Below are 12,312 nucleotides of genomic sequence, written 5' to 3'. Positions count from 1 at the left end.
CAGATGGGCTAAATTTCATGTTACAACAAAGCTAGGTCTTTGATGTCCAAGGTTCGTTCCAGGGAACAAAGATAACCTTGACCCGTCCCTCCTAAGCTGGTAAAATCTATGGGTAAGTTGAATGTTACAGGAGTTCAAAAGTAAAGACCATCAACTTCATGAAAAAAATAGCAAACGTGTTATTCTAAAGCAATACTCCCCAATGTCAAATTCCATCTAGCCTAAAGTGAATTTTAGGTAGCTGAGAATCCACCAGGTTAGAGAGGTCTGTATGTGGGGTGGGGGAGGAGGGAATCCCCCTCCCAATATTGTGCAATGAACACAACCTATCTATGGAGGCACCATCATATGCCATATTCTCATCCTGTCCTGCCTGGTCAGTTACCATCTCAGAGCTTCAGGTTGCCCCAATGAGCAGAGCACTGATTAACTGCATTTGATACATCTCTGAATTGCCTCTGCATCCATCCTACCTGAGGGAAATCCTACTTCAGAAAGGGAGACTTCAAAGCACTGTCCTCTTTTCAAAGCCCTGCTTTTGGCCAGCACTACCTACTTACTACATAGCAAGCAGCAGCTTAGGCTACTGCACCCAGATAGCCAGATAGGAGTTTTCGTGTGCTTTCTTCTTCAGCTTTGATTCAAATCCAAATTCCCATCATTAAGGGGTAAGCCACAATCCAGAGAAAATGTGCACGGAAATTAATTTTAGGGGGTAGGTAGGGGCTGCTTGCTACCATAGATTCCTACAATGGGTGGCCCCCAATGGCATCATCGTCGTTGCTGTAATGTGTCATCATGTTTACAGAACGGCGGTGCCGGCCTGCCTCTGTCTGCAGACTAAGCCGGGCTGGACTGGGCTGGGCTACGCTAAGCTAGCAAACTCTAAATGAAAAGATTTTTACACCTGCTTCCTGCGAAAGGCATTCTTGCTCTCGGAAAGCTGCCATCTACCAAACAACCTATGTTTACCAAAAATTGAGGAGCAGATCTTTTCCTTCTTTTTTCTCTAAAGGGAAAATTCATTTCGTACGCATGATACCAGGCACCTAAGCCACACCAGGCTCACATTCAACCGAGCACAACACTTTCTAAGCTCACGCCATCAATTTTTAATTTCATTGTATCCAAGAGAACATAACGGAGGATGAGGGAAAGGATCAATTGTGTGTGTGTGTGTGTAGGGAATAATTTCTGAATAGATGACTCAAAAAGTGATGGCTGATTTTTATAAAGTTGTCTTAACAGTGCAAATAATAACTGGCTCACATGGAGACAGAGGGAGAATAAGAAACACAAAACAAATGTATATTTAGAGCATTTCCTACATCATAACAGAAGTCTTAAAACAAACTCACAGTGTCCCACCAGAAGATCTATGTCCTGCTTAGCCACAGCCCAGCCTCGACCAGTCAGCCTCACCCGGCCACAGGGCTGTCCACCCAGTGTGGTTAACCACACATTTAACAGGCCAGGTTCAAAAGCAGAGAGCCTGGCTGAGGCATCGATTGATTGATGGAAGGGTTAAATTATTTCTGAAAGGGGAAGGAGTGGGATAGAGATGAGAAGGGCAGTTATAACCACAGGAGTTAGAGCAACATTGCTCTGTACCTTATCTGCTCTCTGGCCCTACCAACCCCTCCCTCCTAGCCATCTCCTTCTGTGCCCTATGAAGAGATAGAGACCTGGCATCCACACCCATGGCCCTGATCCATAGGAGGTGGAGATGAGCTTCTTCCTACACTGAGACACTTCCAAGGAAGCTCCTCACACCTCAGCCCTCACAACAGACTGGATTCAAGGCCTTCCCACTAAGGCCCTAGGCACAGAACACCCCTGAAACAAGACAGACCTCTGAAAACTGAAAATTTTAAGAATTGCCCAACTGGAACAGTTATTCAGGAGGGAGGCTCAGTCTATGCAGTACCAAGTAGTTTGGCCAATTGATTTTTTGTTGTTGCTATTTTTTTTCCTACCACTGAAACCAGCCAAATCAAACGAGTATTTTGGCAGAGTAGGTATCATTTTAACAGAGGCAAACATGGTCAGTTTGTAAGTTGATAAGAAGGGCCTAGGGTCAGTGGTCTACAGCTTATTTCAAGCAGTCTTCCTTAAGTACTAAATTTAAACATCACTGACAAGAGAGAAATGGGAGAAGAGAGAGAGTAGGAAAGGAGAGACAGATCTCTTCAAACAAATGTCTCATCCAATTTCAGCTTGAGCTGGTACATTAAAAACACCCTCTTGAGAACCATCCCAAATCTCTCCAAGGCCTCAGGGACCAACATGCCCCAACCCACCCTCCTTTCAGAAACTGAAAAAGAGTAAAAGTCTGAGTCTAACAAATTCAAAGAAGGATTTTAAAAAAAAGAGAGAGAAAGGCTGAAAAAGACATTCTGGTATATTTATGGATCCATTACTGAAATGTTACTTAATAAAATGCTAAGAACACAGCACCAGAGAGGAGTGACCTATGTTCTGATAAATAAACTAGTTGCTTTGGTGGGGGGGGAGAGGGAGAGAGAGAGAGAGAGAGAGAGAGAGAGAGAGAGAGAGAGAGAGAGAGAGAGGAGAGAGAGAGAGAGAGAGAGAGAGAGATTTACTACTGAGAGAGCCTTTAAATACATTCTGCAGGTCTTGTAAAACTAAAGTAGCTCTAAATCTTCAGAACCACAGCAGAGATTTCGATGATGTGATATAAAAGCAGCCTTTGTTGCCAAATGAATTAGATTTGTTTTATTTAATGCCATTCTTTTAAAAAAGAAACTCAGCAGCAGCAGCAGCAGCAGCAGCTGCAGCGGCAGCGGGCAGGCAGGCAGGAGAGCCCTCCTATTACAGGATCCTGAGTACCGACCTCTCCACTGCCAGAGAAGTCAACCCTGTGAAGGGCGACCCGCTTTAAGCCTCTGATCTCCAGAGTGGATTTAAACGTCACTGCCCTTCGAAGTGCCTCTTTCTTAGAAGTGAAATGATTTCCAAGGCCCGGGCTAATTATAAGAATGCTAGCATTCAACTTTTGAGTCATTTTTTTTAAAGGATGTTGTTTTACTGAGGATTACATTAGTACATTTATCAAATGTATTTGTATTTCTGTGGCTTTAGTGGATGGGGTCGTAAAACATTAGGTAAAACAGAGAGGGGTTTGTTTTCTCTCCACTAACACCACCACCACCACCCTCAGTCCCACTTTGAAGTTCCTCAATATTGTTCTGTCTGGGGCTGAATTTCAGCAAATTATCTTGAGTATGTTCAAGCCACACGGGCAAAATCATCAGCCCATTCAGAGGGGGAAAAAGAAAGAAAGAAAGAAAAAACCCGACATGAATTTCTTCCATTGTGGCAACTATACAAAAGCCTTGCATATGTCAACAATATAGAACTAAGTCCCTATGAATGTGCCATCATTAATCAAATCTCCGATCTGGTGTCACTTTTGCCAGTAAAATGACGATATTCCTCTAACCCCCCTCACTGACACGTGCCTGAGACACATGAAGTGTGTCCCTTGGTTTCCATTTGTTTTCTAATAGTCTGCTCTCCGCACTTTTTATAGATGCCTTGGGAAAAGCTGCTGCTCAGGGTAGATGGTCCACAGCATTTCTAGGGGGTGGGATGGGGAGACAGGGAGCCCAGCATAACCAAATCTCAGTGAAGTTCATGGGCTGCAACTTACTATGGACCCACAAAGGAAGAGAAAGGTTTACAGTAGCAGCTGAGAAGGGAGGGTATACCTGTGGCCCAGACTCCTTTTAAGAGAGTAAATAAACGATGGTGAGAGATGAAGATGCCATAATAACACCAGCTGAATGAATCATACATTTATCAATACTGCAGACGGTTATTGATGTCTTTCTTTTCCCCTCCTCATTAAAAATATATAAATGTATCCACATCTAACACCACGTAGCAACACAGACCCTCTAAGGTACTTGTATTGCATCGATAACTTTACTGTGTGGTATGAGGCAGTCCCCAGAGATCATTTATTTTCCTCTTTTCCTGCCCATAGGTGACACTATTTTTAACCTCTAGAGACGAAACTCTTCAGAAGGTTCTGGTTGAAGGTGAGACTGGAGGCTAGCACAGAGAGCCATTATGGACGAGGTATAGTACAATGAAAAGAGCATTTGAAATGGCATCTCAGCTCTGTCACTAAGTTAGTGTGATACTGTGGAAGAAACTTGACCGCTCTGGGCCTGGGTTTCTCCTTTAAGTAAAATGAAGTTGAATTCAATGATACTTTTTGGCTCTGATAGCCTATGTTCTAAGATATTATTTAACTTTAATGTCCTATAATTCTAAGTCTTTACCAAGTATAAATACTCAGTGAGTTTTATGACACTAAGGTCCCTACCTATTTGAATCTTATGTGTTCTATGATTCTAGGGTCCCTTCCAGCTCTGAGATTCTATGATTATATGATTCTAAGGCCTCTTCCAGCTCTAAAAATTCTATGATATTCATTTAACAATGACAAGCTATTCTCCCTCTAAGTCAAAATTTGACCAGGCCATGGACACTACTCCTTCTGCCCCCACCTCCCTTTTTCAGTGTCCCTCAGTAGGACTCTTAAAAACCACATTTCCATCTCAGGGGTCTCTGCCGAGTTCTGTGCTTTCATGGCTTCTCCTGGGAAAAGTTAAATACTGTGGAAATGAGACAGACCACAAGGGAGAGGTTTGGGATTTCTGCAAAGAAAACTATTTTTGAGAGCCTATGGGACACTGATCTCTTCAGTATTTGGGGAGACCGTACATCTTCATTTCTGGTCTCTTGGCTTCTGTCTCTATATATGCTTCCACCACCCCACTTCAAACGTTAAATGAAGTAGAGAAATCATCAGATAAATTGCCCTCTGTACTCAAGAGTGAAGGCTCTTTCTATAGTTGATGACAGCCCTAGTCTTTTGTCTGACCTAATTTATTCCTCTTTCAGGTTAGAATAAAGCAGTCCTTCCTGTGATAGTATAACCTTCCGTATACTGAGCTCTAACAGAAAACTAAACGTTGCTGTTTTCTGATGGATTTCTTGGACTCCAAGAAGAAAGCATTATGTATTCAAAAAGCCAATGATCAAAGCACAAAATTATGTGGTTAGGTAAGAAATAGTCCCATGCTGGAAAGGCGGTCACATATACTGGACAGCAGTCCTCTATGGCCTAAGCAACCTATGCACCTTATTCCATAGAAACTTTTATACATCATATGACTTAGCATTTTATATCCTTTGGGAACTGGTCATCTTGTCCTCCATAGGACGGAATCATTGCACAGTGACTGGAAGTGAAAATGTACATACTAGAAAATTGGATATAATGGGAATTTCCATTCAGTAAGTTATTCTGAGTCTCTGACTATTGAATGCTGGAATGCTTTCCTCTCTGGTATGTTTGTGATATATACAGCAGAAAAACATGGATGTACAGAACACCTCTGTAGTAGAGAGATTTATTTACTACAGGCCGTCCGACAATGATTAATGATTATTGTTAGCCTGATTACTTAATAGCATTATGGAATTTTCAGGATATAAATTTTAGGGGTTGATAGGGAAACATGCCATTAAAAAAATAATAATAATAATCTTAATTGTTTTTAAGCCCATCTGTGAATGTAGCCTTGCAAATCAATGATTGTTTGAAAATAGATTTCTCAAACTTATACTCTCATTTTGCCTGCACAGATCTCTGCATGGAAATCAATATTACAACTTTACACTTAAGACATTCTGCAGCAATGCAAACTGCCTCCGATATAGCCATTATTTTCAATCCTATTGTATCCTAACCACCAGTACACCAAGCTCTATTTAACCATCCTCTTTCATGAGACAGGCTATGAGCTCCCCCTAGTTGTCACTGCATGTCAGTTAAAGCCACAGGGCATAGTTGAAACTTGGGTTGGCAATTCAACTATAAAAGCCTGTAAAGTTTATTTTGGTAAGTATTTGATCATAAGCAATACATAATGCAAGACAATCGAGATAGGAAATATAAAAGGGAAATGGAGGCTTTGTGCAAGACATTTTTTAAATCTAAAAGGTTCTGAGCTAAAAACTAAATTCTGATAAAGAGTTTAGATTAGGTGTCATCTGAAGGCAGTAACCGATGCCTGTAATTTGTACCATAACAAGGATCAATTATGTTTAAGAGATAATTATGATGAAATGATCCCAAAGTTGGCTTTGTCCCACACCATAAGATGTGTTTGTGTCTAAGTGGTCAATAAGCCATCGCTCTAAGCACAATCTTGATTCAAAAATCCTACATTCCCCTAGGAATTTCTAAGTAAACTAATAGCTATCATGAAAACAACTGCATTTCTTGGGTGGAAAAACTATTTTATATTAAATATTTTAGAGATCCATCACCTCAAAAAACTATAGAGCCATGAATACTGAGCAAATATCTGTTCTTCTCACTCACAGATAAAATGCCCTTTAATAACATTAGAAACTTCATAAGTATGTTTCCTACCTCTTAGGTATGAATTAAAAGGGGAAAAAAATCTTCCCAGAATAGTGCCCTTTGACGAACATATTTTTATTACTCTATAGAATTTTAACAAGTGACAAGGATTATGTCCTTAACCACATGGGGGTTTCCTTCTGCAAGACTGTGGGAAAACAGGAAAAACTTCCTTTCTCCTGAAATTCAGTATAAGAAATTCTTCAAAAGCATTTGCTATTCTAGAAAGGCTTATGAACAGAATGAACAGTGATGTGTGTATGGATAGAGAAGAATTGTTAACATGACCATCTCTAAGCTACAGTATAATTATCGTTATTATTATATTTAGTCATGTATCTATAACAATTAGACTTTCTGGGGATTCAAATTCCAGGCTTTTCAAGGTATAGCTATTTTGGAAGAATGGAAATTCATAAGGATAGTGATCCATCTTTCCAGGGAAACCTATTGGTCGGTGGCTGAAAAATTCCCCCTATAGAGTCTATAATTTTTCATAAGCATCCTATTTTCTTCATGAAGCACCAGAGCTATTTTCTTTACTTCAAGAAATTTCACTTTACTCCTGGACATTCTTGGCAGGAGGAATCACACAGACCCTTCTTTGATCTACCCCCACAACCGTTAAAATACCTCATTGGTTGTTGGCTTTCTCTGTTGTTGCTGGTATTTCATGTTGTTTTCTTGGTTTTTTTTTTAAGCACTCTGACTTCGGAAGAATATTCATTTGAGTCAAATATTTTAAAACAGAGTAGAATTTAATGTTTTGGTAAATAGCGGTCTCACACAACCCTCTCTCTTCTCTCATACCCTTTCTCACTGACTATAAATTTAACTAGCTCATTATTGAGCCTTTCACTGTAATAATTTCTGGGCAAAGACTAGAGATGCTGTTTAAGCTACTGTCCCCTTCTTATTTCTACAGTTATTTACATTAATCCTAGGTTGCATCATTATGGAGAACCTGGTGACTGCTCCACATAGGCCAATGAGTTTATAGCTTATAAATAATCATACAAGCTAACTGACAAAAATGAACTACATTTTCAGTTGTTTGTTTCATAAGGAAGATCTAAATGTTTCTTTCAACCCCCATAGCATGGAAACTAATAAACTTCGGTGGAGCAGCGACAACAGAGCCTCTGCCTGGCAAAGACTGCTGCACCCTGAATGCAATTCTCCCTCCCGTCAGATGTCAAAGAGCCACAGCTGAACATGAAATGATGCAGAGCCCAGAAAACAGTATCAGATTCATGCCGTTTTCCCCCTGCCCTTCTCTCTCCCACCTCCCTTGTGAGCACAGGACACAGAGACTGGTTGCTATTTAATAATAAATAACCCTTCCAGAAAACTGGTTAGACTACTCTCTCCCCCTGAAACACCCTCAGAAAAGTCAGCAGATAATTCTGTGTTCTCTGTTGAAGACTTGCTAGAAAAGCCTTGCACTGCTCTATTTCCTCCACCTTTGACTTTTCCACCCCTTATATCTGATCTCCTTCTCTCTCTCTCCATTCCATACACTGCTACTCAAACTGTTCCCCACCACCACCACCACCAGCTTTTAAGGGATGATAGATAGATAGATAGATAGATAGATAGATAGATAGATAGATAGATAGATAGATAGATAGATAGATAGATGGATGGATGGGTGCTTGGATAGATGAATGAATGGATGGATGGATGGATGGATGGATGGATGGATGGATGGATGGATGGATGGACGGATGGATGAGGAAGTGGGGGGGGACCCAATCGTAGGTGGCTTGCCCTTCATTCCTCCCCCAGCCTTCACACCAACCACCACTGTGAGTATAGTAACTTGGCTTCCCTTTCTGCCTCCTTACTACTTTCCAGTAATGCGATCAAGAAGAGAGGATGAAATTGAGAGCAAACCTACCTGCTTCTTCCTTCAAATGTTTCCCCCTTACACACAAATGCTGGCGAGGTTTTCTCCATCACAAGCCATATTATCCCCACCACCACCCTCAACAATTCCCCCCACCTTTCCCCCTCCCCAAAAAACAACCTAAGCAATCATAAAGAAAATACTTGGGGAGGGGGAATGAATTCTCTGAAAATTAGATTGATGTCTACCGGGTAGACGTTTTCAATTCCCTCCCCCCCCAAAAATAGGGGGACGTTGTGATTGTTACTCCTTGGTAAAAGAAGAAAATGTCAGTTAGCCTAAAGTGCCTTTAATTTTAAGAAAAGAAAATAAATTGAGCTCAAATCTGGTTGCAAAACATTTTTTTTCATTTTAAATGATAATATAACCAGGTTGAATGAATCTTCATTTATGTTCCCACAAAGGTGGGGGGGGAGGAGAGCAGTGCAAAATAAAAGTGAGCTTCCTTCTCTTCCCTCCAAAAAGTCATCCCACTTTAATGCCGAACGCAACCTAAATCTGTCCCTCCCATGCCCCCCTCCAAAAAATAAAAAACCACCAAATTCTTACAAATTTCTCTGTAACAAAGAAGAGATCGCAACACCCAAAGCTCCTAGCAGATGGCTTCTATTCTTGGTTTTCAGGGGAGGGGAAGACCCCATATATATTTATATATTTATTTATTTATTTATTTAAATTTTTTAAAAACATAACATAAATATTCGGATTTCCACCGTCTCAGCCAGCCCTCGGCTGCTCGGCGCACAGCACTCTCAAACACAGCCGGGGCGTTTTGGCCACAACCATAATAGGTTTATGGTGAATTGGAAGAAAACAACCTGCCTCGGATCCTGATTGCACCCAGAGGATGTTTTATTTCTATTGCAATAAAAAAAAAATTGCGCGCGGCTAAGAAGTGAAGCACGCGTTACAAGCAGAGGGGTTGAGAGAGGAAGGAGAAATACTGTTTGCGGCAAGAGGTTCACCCAGACCTTTGGCCACCGGTGCAACTGAGTGCCTGGACTTCATCTTCATGTGTCTGGGAAGCTTTACTCTGTCTACCTTTGTGTACGTTTGTCTATTTGCTCTCTCTCTTTTCCTTTCTTTCTTTTTTTGTCATGTAAGAGCGCTGGAAACTGCAGCTTTCACATGGGGTTCCCAGACTTGGCTTTCCTAAAGTGAATCTACCCTCCCAGCAACTTGCCTTCTCAGTTAGTTGATTGCAAATGAGGGCTATCTTTGCTTGTGTTTATTTAGACAGGGAAGAAGATGGATTAGATAAATAGATGATAGATTGATAGGTATCTACTTTTAGATTGATAGGCATCTATTTTGCATGTGCACCCCAATCTCTCCCATTCTTAGCTGACATACTTTTCCCAGTGGTAGGAATTTTTCAGCAGCTCAAGTCCCCCCACCTTTTGGGGGGAGGGAGGGGGAAAAGAAAGCAGGATTATCCCAGGAGACATGGAGGTGAGGAAATGGGGGGGGGGAAGTGGGGGTTGCTCGGGTTGGGCAAGAAGCTACCAAGTTCAGTTCTTTTGCTGGGGTGGGCAGAGTGTGTTGGGGGGGTAGATTAGTCTGCAGCACCTGGAAAGCTGCACTGGCCTGCAGCCTCGGCGCCCCTCCCGTCTCCAGGCTCAGGGTCGCGAGGACCGGACTCTTTCCCGCGGGCTGGCAGGCGGGCACAGAGGACTCCTCCCCGGCTGCCTGCCTGCCCGCCCGGATCCCCGGCCGCCGCCGCCGCCGCCGCCGCCGCCGCCGCTGCCGCTGCCGCCGCGCGCCGCGCCCCTCCCCCTCGCGCCATTACCTCAAGTCTCCCCCAACTCTCCCAAGAACCGGGCCCCGAGCGTAGCCCCGCAGCCGCCAGCTTCCTCCCCCAGTCATCCAAGCCCCCGGTGTCCGCCAACTTCCCCGCCACACACACTTCCAGGCTCTGTCTATCCACCCCTCTAAAAAATCCACACAGATTCTCCACCCAAGCCCTCTCCTCTCCCCCACCCCCTTGCCCAGCCCCGCCGCCGCCACACACCGTGCACCGTGCAACCCACCCCAAGTCCCCCTACACACACCTTCTCCCGTGCAAAACCCCCGACCCCCCAGCTCAGCCTTCCAGCCCGCGCCCAGGCTGCATCTTTCCCCAAAGCCGGCGGCGCGGTTGTCTCTCCCACGCTGCCGGCAGCACCCCGATGCAAAAGAAACTTTGAGCGTTCTCGCCTCCCCCCCCCATCCTTCCTTTCCCTACCACTTCAATCCCCCCTTCTCCCCTCCGATTTCCAATGACTAACATCAGCCTCGTCTGCCTCTCCCCCACCCCCTCCTCTTTTTCCCCAAGACTTTTTTTAAAGACACCCCCCCACACGCACTCTCCCAATCCGTTTCCCTCTCCCCAACACCCCCGGAGCCCTAGGCTCCTAATTCTTCTTGTTTCAAATTGAGACTTACGTGTGATAATCTCCCTTTGTGACAAGTGTTGCGGGTTCCCCTGTTTGCGGCGGGACATTGCCTGGCATTTACACTGACATCGCCCGGAGAGCTGTACCGGTTGGGGGGAATGGAGAGGGGAGGGGGATGGAGGTTAAAGCCGCTGCTGCTCCCCGCCTCCTTTTTTCCTCCTTTCTTTCTTGCCCCCTCTTCCTCCTCTTCTTCTTCTTCTTTATTTTGTTCTTCTAGTTTAAAAAAACTTTCAAATTTAAATTTTAGAAAGAAAAAAACTCTTGTTGATGTCGTGCACTAGATGAAATCCCCCCAGTATTAAAAAAAAAATTTGAGGAAAGAAAAAAATATCTTTCTGTCTCTCACTTCTCCAAACTGTTTGACCACTTGGACTTCCAAATCTCTTCTTGAACTTAGAGGATTTTGCACCAACCCGTGACACTTTTCTCCAAAGTCTCTGGTAGGTGGAAAGCGCACTTCCACCAGGACGGGAAAAAAAAAAAGAATATGAAAAAGAATAAAATAAAATAAAACTTGGGACTTGTTTTTCCCCGCCCTTTGCAAAAAAAAAGAAAAGAAAAGAAAAGAAAGAAAGAAAGAAAAAATAAACATAAAACTGCCCCCCAGTTTTTTTCTGACACTAACCCTTTTGGCTGGTTTTGGGGGGCAGCTCAGTAGTGTCTCCTTTCCAGTTCACCTGGAACGCTCGCCCTATGCCTTGGGTTCCCAGAGTCCCTGCACCACTTTGCACTGTTCTCCCTCGCCTGGCACAGGGGAAGGAAGGTAGGACGGTAGCCCAGTGCTGCTGGGTCGGTGCGAGCTATTACTATCATATATATATATATAAATATATATATATATAAATATATATTGCAATGTGAAGATGGCGGAGTCCAGGTTCTCTGGGAGCTCTCTGTCTCTCTATGGCTGGGGCTGCCTCTGTACAATGGGATAAAATTCAAGTTCAAGTGCGGACGTGACGTTTAATCTGCACTAGAGACAAAAAGACCCAGAGAGTCGGAGCACTGGGGGCGACTAGTGGTGGCTTTTTAACATTGTACCCTGCAAGAGAACAAGAAAACACACACACACATACGTACACACGAGCGCACATGCACACACACCAACCCAACCAGATGTACAAACAGAGCTTTTGTGCGCTTCTGCTTTTCCAGTGTACACGGTTGGGGGAGGGAGGGCGAAGATATGTAATTAAAAAAAAATAATGATCATAATGACAAAATATTCTTCACCTGTCCACCACTCTTGAGGGCAATACCCTAGGTTTGATGGAAGGTTATAGGAGATGGAAGATACACAAGCACTGACAGTTGGGGTCTTCTTTCCTAGTGGAAAAGTCCTTCACTTTCACCCCAAATAAGAGATCACTTTGGGGGTGGGGAAAAGCATGAGAAGCAACTTGGAAATAGTTGGAGTTGAGATGAGACGGGTTGGGTGGGGGGAGGTGGATGGCCAATTATTTAACCACCTTGCAAAAAATCTCAATCAAGTAGGGTTAGGT

The 12,312-nt window shown here is 43.4% G+C and overlaps 1 protein-coding gene across 1 annotated transcript in view; it reads right to left on the bottom strand.

The window, feature by feature from the left end:
• Positions 1-11,714, bottom strand: part of BCL11B (BCL11 transcription factor B) — a 142,508-nt gene extending 130,794 nt beyond the window's left edge. The window contains 1 exon segment of the mRNA XM_021007322.2: positions 10,800-11,714. Coding sequence (XP_020862981.1) covers positions 10,800-10,857 — 58 coding nt within the window. The 5' untranslated portion in view covers positions 10,858-11,714.
• Between the last annotated feature and the right edge of the window lie 598 nt (positions 11,715-12,312).

The sequence above is a fragment of the Phascolarctos cinereus genome, unplaced genomic scaffold (genome assembly GCF_003287225.1).
Source record: "Phascolarctos cinereus isolate Bilbo 61053 unplaced genomic scaffold, phaCin_HiC Scaffold_2;HRSCAF=192, whole genome shotgun sequence".
Taxonomy (NCBI): domain Eukaryota; kingdom Metazoa; phylum Chordata; class Mammalia; order Diprotodontia; family Phascolarctidae; genus Phascolarctos; species Phascolarctos cinereus.
The sequence above is the reverse complement of the archived record's forward strand: the minus strand, read 5'-3'. Positions and strand labels throughout refer to the sequence as shown.